Source organism: Meleagris gallopavo, chromosome 5 (genome assembly GCF_905368555.1).
Source record: "Meleagris gallopavo chromosome 5, MGAL_WU_HG_1.1, whole genome shotgun sequence".
In the NCBI taxonomy this organism is placed as follows: Eukaryota; Metazoa; Chordata; class Aves; order Galliformes; family Phasianidae; genus Meleagris; species Meleagris gallopavo.
Window position 1 is genome coordinate 7,969,658 of NC_139408.1, and position 19,787 is coordinate 7,989,444.

Consider the following 19,787-nt stretch of genomic DNA (forward strand, 5'->3'; position numbering starts at 1 on the left):
ATTAACAATGGGTCTTCATAATCTGTTGTGATGCAGTTTGATTTATGCCTGCAAAATATTACTGGCAGGCTTAAATCTATACATTCTGTTTCTGATTTTTATGCTGCTTTTTCTGCAATTTGTTTTCCATTCCAATTACATTCTCTGTATGACACTGCATTTTCTCCTGCCAAGTTTAATTGCTCTTATTTAAATACTTTAATTAACAAGATGGTCTATTTCCACATCCACATTTAAATAGCTGTGCTTGGAACATGGACTCCTCTACATTCATGCAACCAATCTACTTTAAGCGAAATGGAAAACGATCACAGAGTCCACTAGTTACTAAAATGTAGTTTGGATGTGCAGATAAGGCTGCATCATTTCATTTGTCACAGCTGCAGTAGTAAAAATTTGTTACAGCAATATGAAAATCTAGCATTTATGATTATATAAAAACTGAACAGTTAGAAGTCTCAGTAGTAAAACACAACAAAACGTGATGTAAATTAATTAAATTGATGTAACTGCTGCATGATGCATTTTCAGAGGATGTTTCATAATACTGATTCCTTTGTACCATGGACGTAAGACCTGTACCCAGATGGCTGCTGGAAAACACAGTGTGAGTGCTGGAGGAGAAAAAACAACTTTTTTCTTGAGAAATGGTTTGTCTGATCCCTGTTGTAACTCTACCTAGGTTTATGAGATTATATACAGCAAATAATTTTTGTTGGGGTTGAAAAAAATAAGTTCATATTTTAAAATAATGTCTGGTAAAGTTTCTCCTTTGCCTAATTGTAAATAGTGACATAATAGCAGATAGACAATACTTCCTTAATGTTTAAGGTTTCTGTGTATAGTATTTCACCCATGTAATACCAGTTAAGTACACCTTGTTTTCAGGATAGTCAAAGCACATATAAGAGGAAACAGATTTCTTTGAAGAGCAACAACTAACCAAATTTGTTGCTGAGGAATATTTAATTAGTTAGTATTCATTTTGAAAGATCAGAAAAACAAACATTATCTGTCTATTTCTTTACAGAGCACCTGCTGGCCAAAGAGTCACAAAATTTGTCGTACTGCTTTTGATTTCAGAAGGAATGTAGCAGTAGCATAAATATATCATTATACATATACTCGTTTCCTTTATATAGCTGTCAAGTAGAAATTGTAAACTCAGTATCCAATATTTCCAAGCCATACAGATAATTCACATAGTGCTCCGTGGCATCAGTTAGTGACTTTTTCCTGTCAACGCTTTATTACTTCAGCAACATTCATACCAAAAAAGATGAAATGACTTCTAAAGCTCCAGCAACTTATTATTATCCTTTTTTTTTTTTTTTTTTTTTTTTAGGCTAAACCTAGCTTACTAACAATCATTGAGAATTTACCCAGTGAGAAGATGATGCATTGTTTGGAACAGATATCTATTTTAATATACACTCATCATAATTCTTTGTTTCACATGTATCAAAGCAGTTAAGTTCAGAGTTTCTGCCTGCAGCTATTTGAGCACACCAACTGAAGTACCAATAGAAAATAAGAGACTAACATATGCAGTGATCTTAATAGTGTACATAAAATACAAGACAGAATATACTTTCTGTGTATGTGTATATATAGACACACACGCACGCACACAGTAGACTAAGTAGATTTAAACAGTGTAAGAAATAGATGTACCTTACAGTAAATTGTTAAACAGAGCTATCAGTCTGATTTCCTGAAATGCTGACAGCCTACAGAATTCATTTAATATCCCTCATTTTATAGGTGACAAAACCCTGTACAAGTTGTGTGCCTAAGAGCTTTCTCTAGGCTATGCAGCAGTGGTTGATTCTGAAGCAATATGCTCACTTTCCTGTTTTTTCTATTTTTTGCTTGTTTGTTTATTTGTTTGTTTGTTTTATATGAAACTCAATACAAGAACCTGAGGATTACATAACCCATCAAATCCATTTTAAAGCCTGAATATCACAGATCACATCTGGCAGCTTTGTCAAGCACAAACAGTGGCTGAATTAACCAAATCAATTAACTTCTGTGAATTACTCATTCCACTCTAATGATGTCAGGTACCCACATTTGAATCCTTCCTTTAAAATACCCAAAATACATGAAGCAGAATTTCTGTTCCCTCCTGCCTTGGGTTTTTCTGTCCACAACTCTAGCAATCAGAGTTTGGAATAACAAGAAAAATTGCTTTTAGTTCTTGCTGTAAAGAATTAATTTAGAGAGCAAATACAATGGTAGATTAGAATTAAATACAGCCAGAAATCAGAACAATTTTACACCTTGATTAGTAAAATGGCGTCTGAGTAAATAGGTCTGTCACGTCGTATGAGAAATAAATAAGCATGAGATGAGACTTCAGAACTTTTGGCAAGGTATATGTTACAGAAATTTCCTCATGCATTTTTCTTTTCTTGTTATGAAGTCAGAGAAGTCTTCACTTTGTTTTGAAGGGTTTTTCTGAGGAGTGTAACTTGCGAGGTAACGCTAACTCTGCAGCAGCAATAGTATGGTGGGGCAGGAGGTTCAGGTTAGATTGCATATGCACTATCTCTGCAAAATTCATTGCATTTAATGTCGTATATTTGCAAAGAAAGCTGTACTGATATTCTGTCCCATTTGTAGCTCTTTGAATCACAAGCATTTCAACTATTAGGGAAACTTTGTGAAATCTTCCAACTAAGCTTAGTTCTACAATGGCCAATAGTCCAGAGGCCCTCTACTGCTCTGCAGGACAGGAATGAGGATGCTGGGACATATTCCTCCACCCCCACACAATAAACATAACAAGAAAACAAACATATTACAGTCCAGCAAAGACTAATTACTTTGTATGGTTTTTATCACTCCATCTTTAGAGTAGAAATACACAAGTACATACTTGCGACATGATACTCTTTCTAATAGCATGCTAGAATTTATATACTGCTACACATGGATCAGCTGACTGAAGAAGTTGGCTCATCCTTGTACTGCACCCTGTTGTAGTTTGCAGATATAGCACATGGTATTCTTAAACATTGTAGTATTGGCTAAGTTCTGCTTTAGTGAAAGACTTGGCAGTATTTTGGGCATAAGAAGTACAATAATTCTAAAGGACGTCAAAAGTATTATTGCATTCCACTATGTGTTATGCAACCCTAAGTTAGCTCACATGCCAACAGCTATTTGCCATAACAGGATTGATGAAGTGAAATTATGTTTACATAAAAGTATCAGTTTTATGTGTGTCAAATGCTACCAGGAGTTGAGAGCATTTCTACTTCTCACAGGGACTGCTTCAACCCACTCTGCAAAGCCCATTACATTTTCTGTTAAACTTAGTAGTGCTGTCAAGCTCAATCTGTTTCTATAAAATACTTGACCTGGATTTATTTATCCACCTGAAACTCTACTATCCTTGTGCTGCCCCTCATCATCAGTGATTTTAATCCTACTTCTCTTCAGCTGAGCAGAATTTCTCTGTAACTAGTTTCAGCCTATAGAATCATTTTTTTTAATGTATCATAAAAAACATTATTCTTATCTAACAAATCTTGCCTTTAAATTGGAAAGTAGAGTTCAGAGCTAAGATGGGAAAAGGGACCTAGACAGGCAGACAACCTCCATGTTTGGTTACTCTGAGATTTAGCATCACAAAGGAGGATCTTGCTGAGCAATAAATATGACTGTGAAGAGTTTTATGCAAGTAATAGTTACAAATAATTAATTAAAGGAATACCTTTATCGGTATTTGATTGTGGGTGTTCAAACACAATGCTGACAAGTTGCTGAAGCTATTCAGTAATACTGTAATTCAGAGGCCAAGCCAGTCAGAATAGCAAGATGTAGTATTAGCTTTTACTGAGTGTTGCTTGCATACTTGCTTTCAGTGGAGTTGCTCTATCATGTGCTTCAATGAATTATACAGCTCATTAATTAGCTAATATACCTTGCAATGTATAGTGGGTGTGCTGTCATTACCCTACAAATAACAGACCAATACCACTATAGCAGGCTTGCATTAGACATGTGAAGGGGGGGAAAAACAAATTTTACATATTATATAAACCTTTCTCAGTGTACTTCAGAATAATTATTTATACGTTTAACTGGAAGGAAGGAATTAAAGCTGCATAGGCTGCAACCTCTTAGAGGGATTAAGCCATAGTTCTGCAAAGACCTCACATCTCTTACAAGGTGAATTGTTCTATTTCTAAAGGGACTTAAGCCTTTGTGTTTCTCTCATCTCATCTTACAGAAGAACATCTCTACTCTCTAGAACATTCAACTCACACATATTAGCCACTGCTTAACTTTGGTGTCTCTTTATGTTCCATGTGGGAGACTTCAACATTCTCAGCACAGTGATTTTCAGTAGCCACTGCAAAGCGCTTTGCAGCTCTTCAAAAAGAGCTTCCTCTGCCTTTTTCTGTCTTAAGTAAGTCACTAGTTTCTATTGAAAAGAAGCTGCTGAAGGAATGGATGCCACAAATTAAGGCCAGATGTGAGCATTCTAGCTAGTTTCACTCATAGGCATAAAAGCTATTCTCAGGATGGATACCACGGAATTCATTTCACAGCATTGGACAGAGAGGAGAGAAGAGGTCTACCGGCAAACATACTTCTGCTTTAGCTGTCGCACTTTAGGTGAAATTGAGAAACTGAATACTGTTCTTTCACTTATGCTAATCGATGATTTGGAAATGACTGGCAAAGTCTAGGAGTACCATACCTACATTCATATCACAGATCCAAAAAGCGGGCAAGGAAGGGACCCAAACTCCCATAGTTGGTTAGTTTTCTGACAAGACATTTATTTCCTTTGTTCAAAAGCTAAGCTGTGGATGCCTTAGACACCATGACCAAGAAAATGACTAATTGATACATGTAAATGCTTGGCTCAGATACAGAACTAGTTAACTTTAATGATAGAAACACAAGCACCTCTAGCATCAGCTAGAAATTCAAGGAAGTCAATCTGAATTTGGGGTTTAGGCAGAAACACTTGAGTTAAGTTGTGATCTCCAATTGCACATTTGTGGTCTGCCCCTGAGTGCCATGGAACACTGACTATGCAGGGGAAAAATTATAATCAACAGTTTTCATTAAAATTGAGACTGTACACTTCCCTAGAATTAAAAGAAAATACAGAGAAATCTTCAGCAGTTTATTTTTGACAGTAAGAAAATATTAATATTCATTATGTTGGAGTTTTACCTCTGCAGGACCTCATTCAAAGCTCCATGAATTCAACTGAAAAACTCACCAACTGCAGTGAACTTTAGAAGGCCAAAGTCACTTGAATAGAGGTTGAGTGAACAAATAGTGTATAAAAAGCTTTAACTGATTTCCTATCATAGTTAGTCCAAAAATCTATTTCAAACAATTATAGTGCTTATGGATGTCTTAGAGTTTACACTGTCACCATACACCCACATTTAACTACCATTATTAATATGGATGTCAATAAATTCTTGTACAGAAGTGGGAAAATACAGTTCACTCAGCATTTCATTACAGAGACCTTGACCTACAGAGTGCTACAGTATGCTTGTTGGTTTAATTTGGATTCTGCACCTAGGCCTACCAGGGAGAATCTATGGGAGCCTTGTGTTTTGAATATCACAGATTATTCCTGATATGGTCTCTCTTACTCCAAGCCATATTTAGATCTTAGAAATTTCAAACCTGTTTCTATCTCATTAACCAGTCCTCAAAATGTATTACTGATATAATAGGAGAAGAAGACATTCCTCAGGTCACCTGTCTGAATGGAGCACCTGTACTTAATGGAATGACCTGCCCTTGCCTGAAAAAACAGCCTTCTCTGAAGACCAAATTCAGCATTTCTATTGGATATAACAAATATCTCTGTGATTAGAAGAGAAATCTCTCATGCTTATGACTTTCTTTAACACAGACCTGACACAAACTGTTTAGCTTTTGAGGGTTTTCTTTTTTTTTTTTTTAAATCACAATCATACAGTTTCCTCTATTGTACGAGTAAGCAATTTAAATACCTAGCTACTCTTTCTATACTTCAGCTGTACTAATATGGTTGTATTTACTGACTGACCCTCCAGTCTTTAATTTGCAGATTAAGAGTAATTCTCTATTCTGCAAGTCCAAGATCCTCCTGAGACAGACGTAGCGTTTCAGACTACTGTGCAAATTATTCTGTTTATCTTGGAAGAAACTTCCCAGACAATAATGTGTACAAGTTACCATTATTAGATAGGGCAGAGTATGAAAGAATCAATAATAATAATAATAATAATAATAATAATAATAATAATAATAATAAACTAAAAAGGGCTAAAAAGAAAAAATGCAGAAAAATTATTTAATTGTTCTTTATGTCTATTGGTAACTGTGTGATAACCTCAGATATTTAAGATTATTTTCACTCTATGCAGCAGCTAGAGAGGGGCTTTTAGCATGGCAGTATCATTCATGATGAATGAATGAAAAGTAGGTATTGATGACTAATGACAAAAGATTAGAAGAGACCATTAATTTCAGTATTCAGACTTTTTTTTCTTTCTTTTTGTTTTATATATGGGACACCCCTGGCCAAGACATTATTCCTTTTTTTGCCTTTTTTTTCCATGTTTCAGTGGTGCAGCATAGCCACTAAGCTAGGCAAGTAAAGCAAACAGGAACACTTTTGGCCTATTGTTAACAAGCATTGCCAGAAATGCAGCTAAATTCTAGAAATTCAATTTGCTGAAATGCTAACCACGCAATTGCAACCATTCTAAACTGCCTCAGAGATTAAACCAGCCTGTGACAAAAGGAATGTTCACAGCAGACCCAACCTAGTGCCTATCTTGCCCCCAGTTTTTCCATAGTAGCAGTGAACTTCAGTAAATGGACACTGGAATGCTAATTCATATTGTCATGCAGTAGCAATGCAAAGTGATCACATTGTTTAACCCAAATTTCTTTTTTCCCCCCGCCCTCATAGGGAGGTCCAATCCAGAACCGAAAATCCAAGCGTTGCCTGGAACTGCAGGAAAACAATGAAAATGAATTTGGATTTCAACTCGTCCTCCAGAAATGCACTGGACAACGCTGGTCTATAACAAATGTCTTGAAAAGCTTGTCATCATAGCAGACTGCATTTTTTTACCCATGCCTTTTGCTACTGTGTAGCAAATACTGAATTGTTGCCTGCTGTACTGCGTCCTCCCTGTTCCTTCTCTCCTTTCTGTCCCTTTGATTTTATTCTGTGAGTGTGTGGAAACTGGGTTTGTGAGCCGAAAATAGACATTTTATTTTACAAGTATGTTTTCATTGCATTTATAGAGGTGTTGAATGATAGGTTATGGGTAGGCTATCCTAAAGTATTTTACATCTGTAAATAGAAAACAAATGGAGAATATTTATAACTCAAGCTTTTATTGAATAAAAAAACCCAAATACTATTTATTACTGTCTAGCTGTCTCCAGAGTAATCAGCTTAGATATTAAGTGGTGCTCTCACTGTTTTCATTAACTAAAGTCTCATCCTGTCAAGTAGCTGCCAAGTATTAGTGTTTTCCAGGCTTCCGGTTAAAACCCTACCTTAGCCAAAATTCAAAGGAGTAAATGGGGCTATGCATCTCTGCATGTGTCATGCCCAGGGATTCAGAGACAATGCTAGTTCTGTGGCCATTAACAATGTAACTCCCTTACCATCACTTCCCCAGTCAGGAAAATGAAGATACAGGAGAAACTAAAAACAGCACAGAAGGCGGTCACATGGAGGGGGTCACATTTTCTTTTCCATGATCCAAATAAAAAACCACACAAAAGGTACACTGGTTCTTCAACCAGCTGGACTGAAATACAATTCTATACCTTCCACAGCTTCAGCACTGACTTGTCTTCAACCAGAAAAGAGAACAGAGCCAGAGCTATGAAAAATTCCAATTGGGGCAAGTTGTTCCCTGGAGGTACATGTACCTTGAAGGAGATTTTATCACACAGGAAATAATGTTGATTGCCAAACACAGATAAATGGTAATAGATAGCTATGCTATTAACATTTACTTTTCTCACTATTCATGTTTTCTTAAAACATAAGGACCAACTAAGCCAATGCTTAACATATACAGCCTGTACCAGATATTGTTTCTAAGTCTGCCTGTGCAAGTAACTAAACAGTCAGTGCTTCAGACTCACCAGGCTAGCACTCAGGGCAGAAATTGGCTTTGGGTTGTCGAAAAAATTCTATAGTGCTGTTCCCCAGCAGAGTGCTCCTGCTACTCCTACCACCTCTGATAAACAAGCAATAATAACATTATTCCTGGTGTCTTGAGATGAAGACCTTAGACACAGAAGGTACTGCTGTGAGCTCCAGCCCCTTGTGGGGGATGCCTAGGCAGCTCACTCAGCAGCAGCAGCAGCTGCTTGTGTCACAGTTCCCACAGAAATAGGCCACTAAGCACACACACAGGCATGAATTGTGTCCATGACAAAACTTTCCAAGGGAGGCAGAGTAAAGCATGGAGAGCAATCCCTGTCCTGGTATCAACATTGTCTCCATCATAGGTAAAAAGAAAGCAATATTAAGGTAGCTTCTTAAAATCAGGAGAAGTTTAGACTGAAGTATAACAGCTAAGTCTTCCAATACCATTCCTAGTTCTCTCAATGATAACATTTTTTAGTACAAAAATATTGACCTTTTACCTAGGTCAACGCTAAGATTCAAAGGTGGTATCAATGCATTGTTGTGTTGCTACACCTCAGCTAAGACTGGGATGACAGACTAAACTACAAAACTAGGATTACAGACCTCTGTATATAAAGATCTCCCTCTTTCATTATCCTCTGTGATTTTTAATCTGTTGTTTGTTACCTTAAGTAAGGAGCATAAACTCTTTTATAACAGGTTTTTTGTTTTTGTTTTTTGTTGTTTTGTTTTGTTTGTTTGTTTTTGTTTTTGTTAAATTGGGTGTTGCACACTGGCTTTACATTCAGGATCAGCTACCAGTCTTGTTTGTAATGAGTGGTTTTTGTCATGTTGCATGTTAATTATGGATGTTCAACATGCTTCTATATATAGTTATGTTAGCTTCAGAGAAAACAGCCAACATTTGGAAGAAGACCAACTTTATAACCTGCACTCCAACCAACTTAGAGGCCCCTTAGGCTGGTTTGGGTACAAACTGACATTAAAAGAACAACAGTAGCTGGATTGTCAGGGTACCAGAGCTAGAAAAGATGAAGTAACTTATGTTTCACCCTGTGGAGAAAACAGGATGTTTTCCACAAGGAGGTATTTTTTGTACATGTGAACCAATCCTCTTGCACACTGGAGCAAGTGCAGGGTCATGATTGGAGAGGGCTCAGTACCTGGCATCATTCTCAAGTTTAGCTACTGACCAACTTGACAATTATCTCCTGCAGAGCAGATCAACGAGGAGGAAACTGCATGATCACAGAGGAAAAGCACAGGATTCATACAGCGTTGAGTGACATAAACTTATCCTCATTTCAGCAGAGATGCCAAGAATTAAATGCATGGGGATGCAGCCATATGGTCTCAGAAGATATTTTCTTTTACACATCTCTTCTCTTGGAAGAGAAAAAAAAACAGCACTGTCAAACAAGTTAAGTGAAGAACAGAGCTATCTTTTGCTCCACCTGGCACTTACAGAGAAAGGGAACCACTGAGAGTTCAAAGTCACACATCAAGAGTGCAACATGGTTTTTGTTCACTTATATTGAAATTTTTATAGATCAATAGATATCACATGTGTGTACACACACTACCAAACATGTATCTGTATATCTATTTTAAAAAAAACATATCATTAAGACATTGAGCTGAAAGGCTTAGAAGACTCATGATGCTACCCAGAATACCTTCAACACTACTGTTTTAAATGTAGACAAAAAAAGCAGAAAATAGCTTCTCACATGTAAATGTTTTCCACAGGAGTAAGTTAGAATAACTTCTCAAAACAAATACAAAATACTTGTGCTAATGATTTAGCTCAGGAGGCAATCATTAATTGATTAACTGTTGAATAACTGTGTTCTCTACTGATTTGCTGCAGTGTTTCTTAAATTCCCCTTCTACACACACTACTTTCAGCATGAAAATGCTTAAGGAGCGCTAACAATGCTCAGCAGTGCTACTGACAGCTGCATTCTGAAACATCAATGGAAAGTATTCTGGCTTATTGACTAAATGTAGCTTTGCACTGTCTGTTCCAAGTAACTACTTCACCTCAATTCACTCTCATCATGCAGTCTCAGAAGAGGATCTTTGTCACAAAGTATCTGAAAACATCTTGTAACACTATTGAAACATATTTTCCATCATAGTGTACTACTTCCAGTGAAGTACCTTCATGTAAAGTGCGTAGCATCTAAGATTTTTCCAGTTGAGAACAAAACACTACTCAGGATATGAAAACAAAATATAGTACTTGCAGAAAGACAGAGGTAAGTGGACTTTCTGTTCAGCTTTTAAAGGAAAGAATGATTCTAAGAAAACTGAACAACAGTTTAGGAGGTGACTTTGATCAGACTTGAAGGAAGAACTAGGAGCTTAAATCCATCCTTTAAACTCTGCTGACATCCTTGGTAACTGGTGTTCAAGTTGGAGGTCTTGATTTTCTATAAGTAATAGCACACCAAGTTTTTAGAATACTCAAACTTCCTTGCCACCTAAAATTTCCCTACCATCATCTCTTCTGAAATCTAATCCAGGGTGCCCCATTAGTCCAAGTCTATGTCTACCCAGTAGTCTCTTGCTCCTACCTTTAATCACAAAAGAGAAGTCAGACTGTTCAGCTAAATCCAAGGGGTTGTTGTGCCTTTTGGGACATAAAAATGCATCCCCTTGGCTAAAGGCAGCAACTTGTTTAAATCCACAGCTGAGTACATCTGCTCCCCAGTCTTCAAACACTGAATAGAATATAGTGGTTTGCCACCTCTCAGCCAGGCAGAGAGCAAAGAGAAAGCTTTTTTTATTTAGGGTTTACTGAGTATCGTATTTTTGTTATCTACTGTTTTGTCCTTTTATTTTTTTATTTTTTCTATTTTTTTTTAATTTTCCATGTTCTCCTAAAAATTGTTCAGCTATAGATTAAGTCTTTACCAGTTGAGCTCCAAATTCTCTGGAAAGAATTGAAGAGAAGAAACTAAAAATAGTCCCAAATGTGTCTCCTGATCATCTTGAACAACAGATAACAAACCATAAATTAAAAGCACCTGCTGCTTCTCCCTACCTGAAAGTCACTGTGCACATTCTTTCTCAAATCCAGATCCAAACATTTCCATGAAAGTAGTGAAACTATGCAAACAACTGTGCCTGCTATTAACAACCATGATTCCTCATTTCGTGTAAATTAGAGTACATATGTTGATTTTCAAGATCAGCATCAATTTCACTCTACAAGGAGGAGTCAGACTGGATCCCCAAAATACCCTGAAATCAAAATTGATGTTCAACTCCACAAATAACCTTTTTAAACATTTGTTGAAGTAGTGTTCAGAACTCATGCTCTGTGAACCTACATAAAAGGTCTTACCAAACTGGATGCTGAAAATACCTTTTTAAACAGTTGAAAAGTACAAAACAAGTCTTGCAATAGATTAATTTTTTCAGTGCACAGCAAGTTGCCAAAAGAGATCTTATGCCACAAATCTTTTAGTCGGATTCAGGAGGCATTTGAAGCTTAAGAGATCAAGAACAATCACCATTGTGGTAGCAAAATGAATTTAATTTTCTCAACATCATACTGTGTTCATATGCTTTGCTATAGAGCGTATTTTATTTGGATAGAGATCACACAAGAAAAAAAAATAAAAAGCATATCACAAAAACAGCATCAGGATCCATTTCAAATTCTAAGCAGCTATCTCTTTTGTAATCAGTCGTTCTTCCCTATTCTAAAAAGACTGAGTCCAAACTTAAATTACTTTTGATTCAAAGTGCTGGCCATATATTAGTTATCTAACCTTTCTGCCTACTATTAAATGCAATGTATGCCACCTCTGTGTCTCCCGGGTACATGGTGTCTAGGGAAGCAGAGTCATCTTACTGTTTTCATTTTCATTTTTTATTTAGTATTCAACAAAGTTGAAGGAAAGGGTTCTCAGCACCCAGATTTGATAGCACAGAGACAGAAATATTTGAGATGATACTTCAGGCTTTAAATAATTTACATTTAAACCACTGTATGGTTCCATAGCATATCTTTGGTCTCACAATCAATACTTGCTGACAAGGGCAGAAATTTTAAATAATTCTTCTTCTTACAAGTAATGCTTACAGGTATTAAATACTTAAATGAAGTTTTCTGAAAGAGATCAAGTCACATGCAGCTTCAGCCTCTCAAAGTATCTGAAAAGAACACTGTGTGCTGTATAAATCGTATAAATCTTATAAATGCTTACAGCAGTCAGGGTTTACTGATGTAGTGTCAGAAGCCCATCTATTCACTTAGACTTCAGATTGTGTGCAAGGAAGAATCATTTACTTCATGGAAACCATTCTCAATCCTTTTGTGAAAAAGGAGTAGCAGTTAATCAGATGAGCTAGAGAACCATTGTCCTTTCTAATATGCAAATTTCTGTGGGACCATTTTAATAGTCATATGCTTTCCAGGGGGAAATGATTATTAAATCTGTCTTATAATTATTAATTATGGCCTACTGGTCTGTACATTTCTTTTGTCTCCATGTAATATCTGTCAGTGTTAGGGACAATGTAGAATGAACAGACTAATATGAATTACTATGCAAGTCAGAGGTGCAGAAAAAATGAATTTTCCAGCAGCTTTGCTGACATGTCACACCTCACACCTCCCCACAGAACACTCTGATGCATATATTTCGCAGAAAATTTAGAAAATGATCACCTATGTCAAAGTTCAATTATAATTGTGGCTGGCAATTTACATTTTTGATAGTGAAGCTACTAGTAAGAAGTTACAATAGGGTAATCTGTCAGCACTTCCTTCTGTATTCAGGCATAGCTGAGACTGCACGAAGGAGGGGTGGAACAGGACCAGGGTATGGGGACACAGATTTGGGTTGCTCCATGGTATGATTCCAACATATTGTTGGACACAACTACCACTTCTTCCCTAAGTGCTTACATACAGTGCATTTTGATCTCCAGTTTTGTCAATTGATCCTTCTTGGTCAAAGTAGGAGCTTGTTAGTCTTACTTGTCTCATGCCTCTCATGAATAAACATAAGGTTGTCCTGAATGGTAGTTTTTATTCAAACATTTGAAGAAAAAGGTAATTAAAATTTGCTCAAAATTACAGTCTACTGATAAAGTCAAGCTTCTCAGATCAGGATGCATTTTCTTTTTTTTCCTCCCAGCTGTGTCCAAGAAGCCATCATGTGCATGAGCAAATGTTTCAGGTTCTCTAGCTTCTTCAGTACATTCCTTATGTGTTTTATATATCTGGCCAAAGCTTTTATCCATTTCATCAAAAGGATGTTGTTTCCATGGGATGAATAAGAAGGTCTGCTTGTAGTCCAGAGATCACTTCTGCCATCTAAAACATTCAAGGAACTGGGCTTCATGAGTGCTAATTTGTGAAAAATTTGCATTTCATTCTTTAATCAATGTTCAAGATATCTTTCTAGTTCCTTGATCTGGCAGAAAATTTTGAGTAATTTACACCATATGGTGAAAGAGGGACTATGACGTAAGATGTATTATCATCTTTGTAAGTAGTGGCATTAACGTGGTGGGCAAATCTTTGAAGTGATCTAAAACTTTCACTTCTGTAAAGCAACAGAACACGGGAGCACACAAGTATATTTTCCTCTGCTATCACAGCTACAGAACTATGGAGCTTGTAGCTGAAGGAGCAAAGCACTATGGTAAATATTGATATCTTAAAATTTGCCCTAGCCAAGGCAAAGTTATCCAATTAGAATGGAGATGCTGAAAAATATGGAAAAGAGAAAGAAGAAAGAAAAGACTAAGCAGTCAGCTTACGCTTTCCTAAGGCTAGGTTATTTCCTGATGGAAAAGAAAGCACAAAGCCATGTATGGTGAGAGGTATGTGCTGATATTCATTTAGCTGTTTAAACTGCCACTTAGGCATTTTCCTTCCTTCCTTTAATCAAGTGTTGAGTATCAGACGCTAAAGCCAGAAATCCACCACATATCAGATGCTGTCTCTAGCTGCTTTTCCACATTGTGCCTTATAGGTACCCAGTGTTTAACTCCGAAATAGCACCAATATTACCCTTGCTTTTAAAACCTTAGCAGAAATCCCTCAGGCATATGTGCCAGCAGTTGCCTGTGAAAAAAACAGTAGTATTCATCACGGGTTTATAAGCACCTTTCCTACTTCTCCACATGCTTCACTGTTACGGTAAGAAAGTATAGAGTGGAAAACTATAAAAGGAAACAACCAAATTAAACAACAATAAAAAAAAGCTAAAAAATAGCAGATCAAGGGTAGTGATCCTGCCCCTCTACTCTGTTCTGGTGAGACCTCACCTGGAATACCGTGTCCAGATGTGGAATCCTCAGTACAGGAGAGATACGGATCTGTTAAAATGGGTCCAGAGGAGAGCCGTAAAAATAACCCATGAGATGGAGCACCTCCCCTCTGAGGACAGGCTGAGAGAGCTGGGGCTTGTCAACCTGGAGTAGAAGAGACTCCAGAGAAACCTGAGAGCAGTCTTTCTGTATATAAAGGGGGGCTACAAGAAGGAAGGGGATGGGCTCTTCAACAGGGTTTGTTGAGATAAGACAAGGGAAGTGGTCCCAAACTAAAGGAGGGGAGATTTAGACTGGATATAAGAGTAGAGCTTTTTAGTCTTTATTTACATTTTATTAATGGTAAGGGTTATGAGGCACTGGCACAGGTGCCTGGATAAGAGGTGGATGCCCCTTCCTTGGAGACACTCAAGGTCAGGCTGGATAGGGCTCTGAGCACCTGATCTAGCTGTGGATGTACCTGTTGCAGGGGATTTGGATCAGATGACATTTAAGGGTTCCTTCTGACTCAAATGATTCTATGATAAGCTATAGTCCAAGTCAAACCTTGAAGCTGAAAAAGCAAACTCAAAATTGCAGTAAACTGCAGACAAACATCCAAGTGCAAATGCAATTTCCCAAGTGGAATGTATAGCACTCGAGGGACTAAGTACCCACAGAGGTAATGCAGAGTTTTCTTATCTTGTTCATGAAGCATACATTTGGGCAGGCAACAATTTCTACTTGATTCTTCTCAAGATTCTGGACAGGGCTTCTAGACACATACCGCACATCATGGGGAGTAGCACATAGAATTATAGAATCACAGAATCACTCAGGTTGGAAAAGATCTTAAAGATCATCAGGTCCAACCACGACCTAACCATACTACCCTAACAACCGTCCACTAAATCATGTCCCTGAGCACCACATCCAAACAGATTTTAAACACATCCAGGAATGGTGACTCAACCACCTCCCTGGGGAGCCTATTCCAGCGCTTAACAACCCTTTCTGTAAAGAAGTGTTTCCTGATATCCAACCTAAACTTACCCTGGCATAACTTAAGTCCATTTCCCCTTGTCCTGTCACCTGTCACCATTGAGGAGAGATCAACCCCATTCTTGCTGTAAGCACCTTCTGATACTGGAAGAGAGCAATAAGGTCTTCCCTCGGCCTCCTCTTTCCCAAACTAAATAGTCCCAGTTCCTTCAGTCTCTCCTCATAAGGCATATTCTCCAAGCTCTTCACAAGCCTTGTTGCCCTTCTTTGGACCTGCTCCAGCACCTCAGTGTTCCTTCTGTATTGAGGTGCCCAAAACTGAGCACAGTACTCAAGGTGAGGCCTCATCAGTGCTGAGTACAGGGGCAGGATTATTTTCCTGATACAAGCCAAGATGCCATTGAACTTCTTGGCCACCTGGGCACGTTGCTGGCTCATATTCAGCTGACTGTCCATCAGTACACCAAGGTCCCTTTCCATCAGGCAGCTTTCCAGCCACTCCTCCCCAGGCCTGTAGGGTTGCCTGGGGTTGTCGTGACCAAAATGCAGGTGCCGATACTCGGCCCTACTGAAAGTCATACAGTTTCTTACTTAACCTTGGCTCATTGATCCAGTCTATCCAGATCCCTTTGTAGTGCCCTTCTCCCCTCAGGCAGAATTTAGGCACATAGATTTATCTTTCAAGATAGATCTTAGCCCTATCAACCTTTACTAAAACACTCACTGTAGGAATCTCAAGGAACAAACATGAATAAGGTGTTAGGAAATCACATGTAAATGAGAGGGAGGATTTGAGAAGGGAATGAGGTTCAATGAACACAAAAACTTGAGATCTAACATTACAGATTTTGAGAGAAAAATGAATTAAGAATAGTATCACGACTAAGATCACAAAACCAAATAAACACAAGTAAATCTAAAATTACCAAAATGCTTATTTGAAAATAAAAATCTTTACATGTATGTAAATCCAAAATGCATATTTTCTACTACTTTACTTACTTAATGAGATTATTATTTCCCAGGTAGTCATAGCTTTGTTATATAGATAGATTCATAATATAGAAAACAGAGTTTTCATCACTAGTTGCAACAATTTTTAGAGTTCTTAAATTACCTACAATCCTACTTGTACAAAGCATCCTAAGGTACTTGGTGCCATCTGCTACTCATTGCTCTTGTGTAGAACATGCACATTTAATCAGTAAATATCATTGCTTTTGAAACAATGTATTTCTGATCTGCGTATAAAATACAGCCCAAATGTTTGTTCCCCAATACAGCCATAAGACCAAAAACAGCTTTATCAGCTATTTAGCCCCTTTAAATGCCATCAATGATTCATATTTGATCTAAGTTTTCTTCACTTATTATTGCCAGTAAAATACCCCCAGGGGCACTCTTCAGAAAATCTCCTGTACTGTTGTTGATTGCACTCTTATTCTTGTCCTTGCATTTCCTTAAAAATCTTCCCTTGATAGAAATACTTAGATGGCTTAGAATACGAGTTCTTTCTAAGTTCATGATTCATTTGTACTGTTCCTTAGGCACTAAACACTTCCTCAGTTTAAAGTTTCAAATCCACAGTGAGGCCAACAGTTGCATTAAAAGCAACCAACTGAATGAAGAACAAATTGCACTGCACAATACTCCTGTGCCATCAAAACATACAAAAAGGAAGGAAAAATAAAATAATGGAAGAGAAAGGAGATGTGTAAGTACACAGCACAGCTTTCCATGTCCTTTACCAAGGCCTTAAACATAGCATTTCTTGCTACAACTGCAATCAGTGTGAAAATGAAAAGAAAATGAACTCTACTCCATAACTGAAGTACTTATGCTCTTCTGACCATAAAAATTGGTTGCCGAGAGCTTTCTCTGGAGTATTGATTAAGCAAAAAGAATAACCAAATGAATTGCCCTTAGTTTGCTTAACTACACACATTAATCACAAAAAGAAAACTACACATTATATATAATATATATGATGCCAAAGAAAGATCTGAACATACATAACCGGGGAAGGAGGACTCCTGCTGGATGTACAATGCAAATCGCACTTCCTCATTCTATGGATGTGCAGTTTTCTCACCTTTTAATGCCAGCTCTCAGAAAGGATGGACATAACCAAGCACAGATCTGCACATCATTTAAAAAGAGCTTCCATTGTAGCAACTTGCTTTTTGTTGTGAAATTTGAAGGTCTTTCTGACAGCAATGAGGACATATGCATTCCATGGACTGTCCTGACAATTGGAACCTATATGTGACATTGGAAGTGAGGGGAATTACTTTCCAAATCACAAAAGGAAATATCTTTTTTTTTTTTTTTTTTTTTTTTTTTGCATAGACACACAGAGAAAAAAAGCAACAGATTTTCTTTGGAAATCTGGAAAATGCATTTATTATTTACTAGAAAGTAATCTGAAAATAGGCTCTGATACTACCCACAGTTTTAGTAAATAAACTATAAAAATTGTGACACAGATAAAAACCATACCTAACTATACTGTTGTAGTGTTTTCCACTTCCTGCAGCATATATCAAAATGCTACAGAGCAAATCCATGAAAGCCAACCATTTAGACATTTCCCATGATGCATACAAACTCAGGTATTGCCGTATGCTGAACAACCCCATGCAATTGTCACTTGATTGGCAAAACCTTGTTTTTAGTGCTCACAGTATTTGTGACACCTTCTATGTTTTGCCGTGATACAAACACAGCCTTCCAAGCTGGCATGTTGCTATAAGAACTCTTAGTACGTGAAACCATCAGTGCACTTTCAGCCAGGCCTTCTGGGTACTGAGGAATTTAGAAATGGTGTTCCAAACCTATCTATGTGCAGTTTGCCTGAATTTATGGGCAGCCCATACTGTTCTTTGCTCGTCACTGTCAACAGAACGAGTTCTTACCCTTAACCCAGTTGCCAGGTGCTGAAAAAACATTCCAACTATAACCAAACTGAGGTAAACACAAGAAAGTCAGGTGCTAGAAGAAATGGCTTCTCCAGAAAGCCCTTTTACAACAGCTTCCTATTCTTTGAGGGTAGGGTTTGAGTTTTCCATCTTTCCCTTCTGATGTACTATGAAGTGCTGCCAAAACAGAAAATTTCATGAAAGGGATCACCATAAAGTCAATGCACTTACAAACAAAAGGTAAAATTCACTCTTATAAGTGAGAAAGTGTAACCAAAGTCACAGTTATAACATCTTATCCAAAGCCACGCTGTCAATTTCAAGCTTATATTGTCCTTATTATCAATGCTTCAACAATGCTTTGGCATGCAGAAAACAATCACAATGCAACATCATATCTGTCACATCTTCTAGATTGCTATCCCAGACATTTTGATGCTTCTTTATTTTACCCATTCAAAGCAAAGGCAAACTATACAAGTTACTTGTCAACTACGACTGATTTTTCTTACCTGTACAGTTAAAAAAGACACAATAAACACTGAGAAAGTAGCTCTAATGAGATTACTGGCTACTTGGTGAAAACTGTACTGCTACCAGTGCACTGCTTGTCATCTCAGCATCACATTCTATTATTAAATGCTACGTTAATATCATGCATGAGAGAATGAAAAGCAAAGAATTGAGCACTTTTTCTAGGACTGCCCTTATGTATATCTGAAATGGAACTGAACCAGTATCTGTCAGTTCTTGGCATCTTGAGTCACAAGATTCACTCTATCCCCTGGGGAAGAAATAGTAACTTAAGACACATTACGAGAATCCACATTAATTTACTGGGCAATGGAGGCTGTCCCAGTTTCCCATCCCCACTGTCACATGCAGTAGAGCAAAAGATTTTTATCCCTCCCAAACAGTACAGCAGAAATATAGGTAAAGATACTGCTATAGTTACCATAACAACTGCTCTTAACTGCATTTGTTTTCAAGAATACATTTTTTTTCTTCATTCAAAAAGCAACAGTACATTTATTATTGCTAAATGGATGTTTCTCAAGAGCTGAATTCTTTTAAAGCCATTACCCTTAAGCATATATTTTAGATTTACAAGAATAAAAGAAGAGTTCTTCTCATTGTTCAGTATGATAACAATTGTAATTAATCTTTCTTTCTATATATATGTATAATATTAAGAGATTTTCAGAAAATGAAAGGTGGTTCTGCAGAGGCAGAAATAACATCCATCAGTTTGTTGGTAGCACACTTCTTATACTTCACAGGTGGTCTGAGTTCATTTTTATCTTCCACACAGGTTTCAGTGATCAGTAACAACCCACTTTGGCACTGACTGGCACTGAGGTCAAAATATTTTCCTTCATTTCTTTATCTACCAGATATTAAAGTGAGCAGGGGCTGAAGTTTTATTCATG

At 37.3% G+C, this 19,787-nt stretch overlaps 1 protein-coding gene across 4 annotated transcripts in view; it reads left to right on the plus strand.

Annotated features, from left to right (window-relative positions):
• Positions 1–8,875, plus strand: part of GALNT18 (polypeptide N-acetylgalactosaminyltransferase 18) — a 244,109-nt gene extending 235,234 nt beyond the window's left edge. For all 4 annotated transcript variants that reach the window (XM_085224103.1, XM_085224105.1, XM_085224102.1 and 1 more), the window contains one exon: positions 6,953–8,875. In XM_085224103.1, the coding sequence (XP_085080229.1) occupies positions 6,953–7,099 (147 nt within the window). In that variant the 3' untranslated portion in view covers positions 7,100–8,875. The remainder of the gene's footprint in view (positions 1–6,952) is intronic.
• The last annotated feature ends 10,912 nt before the right edge of the window (positions 8,876–19,787 follow it).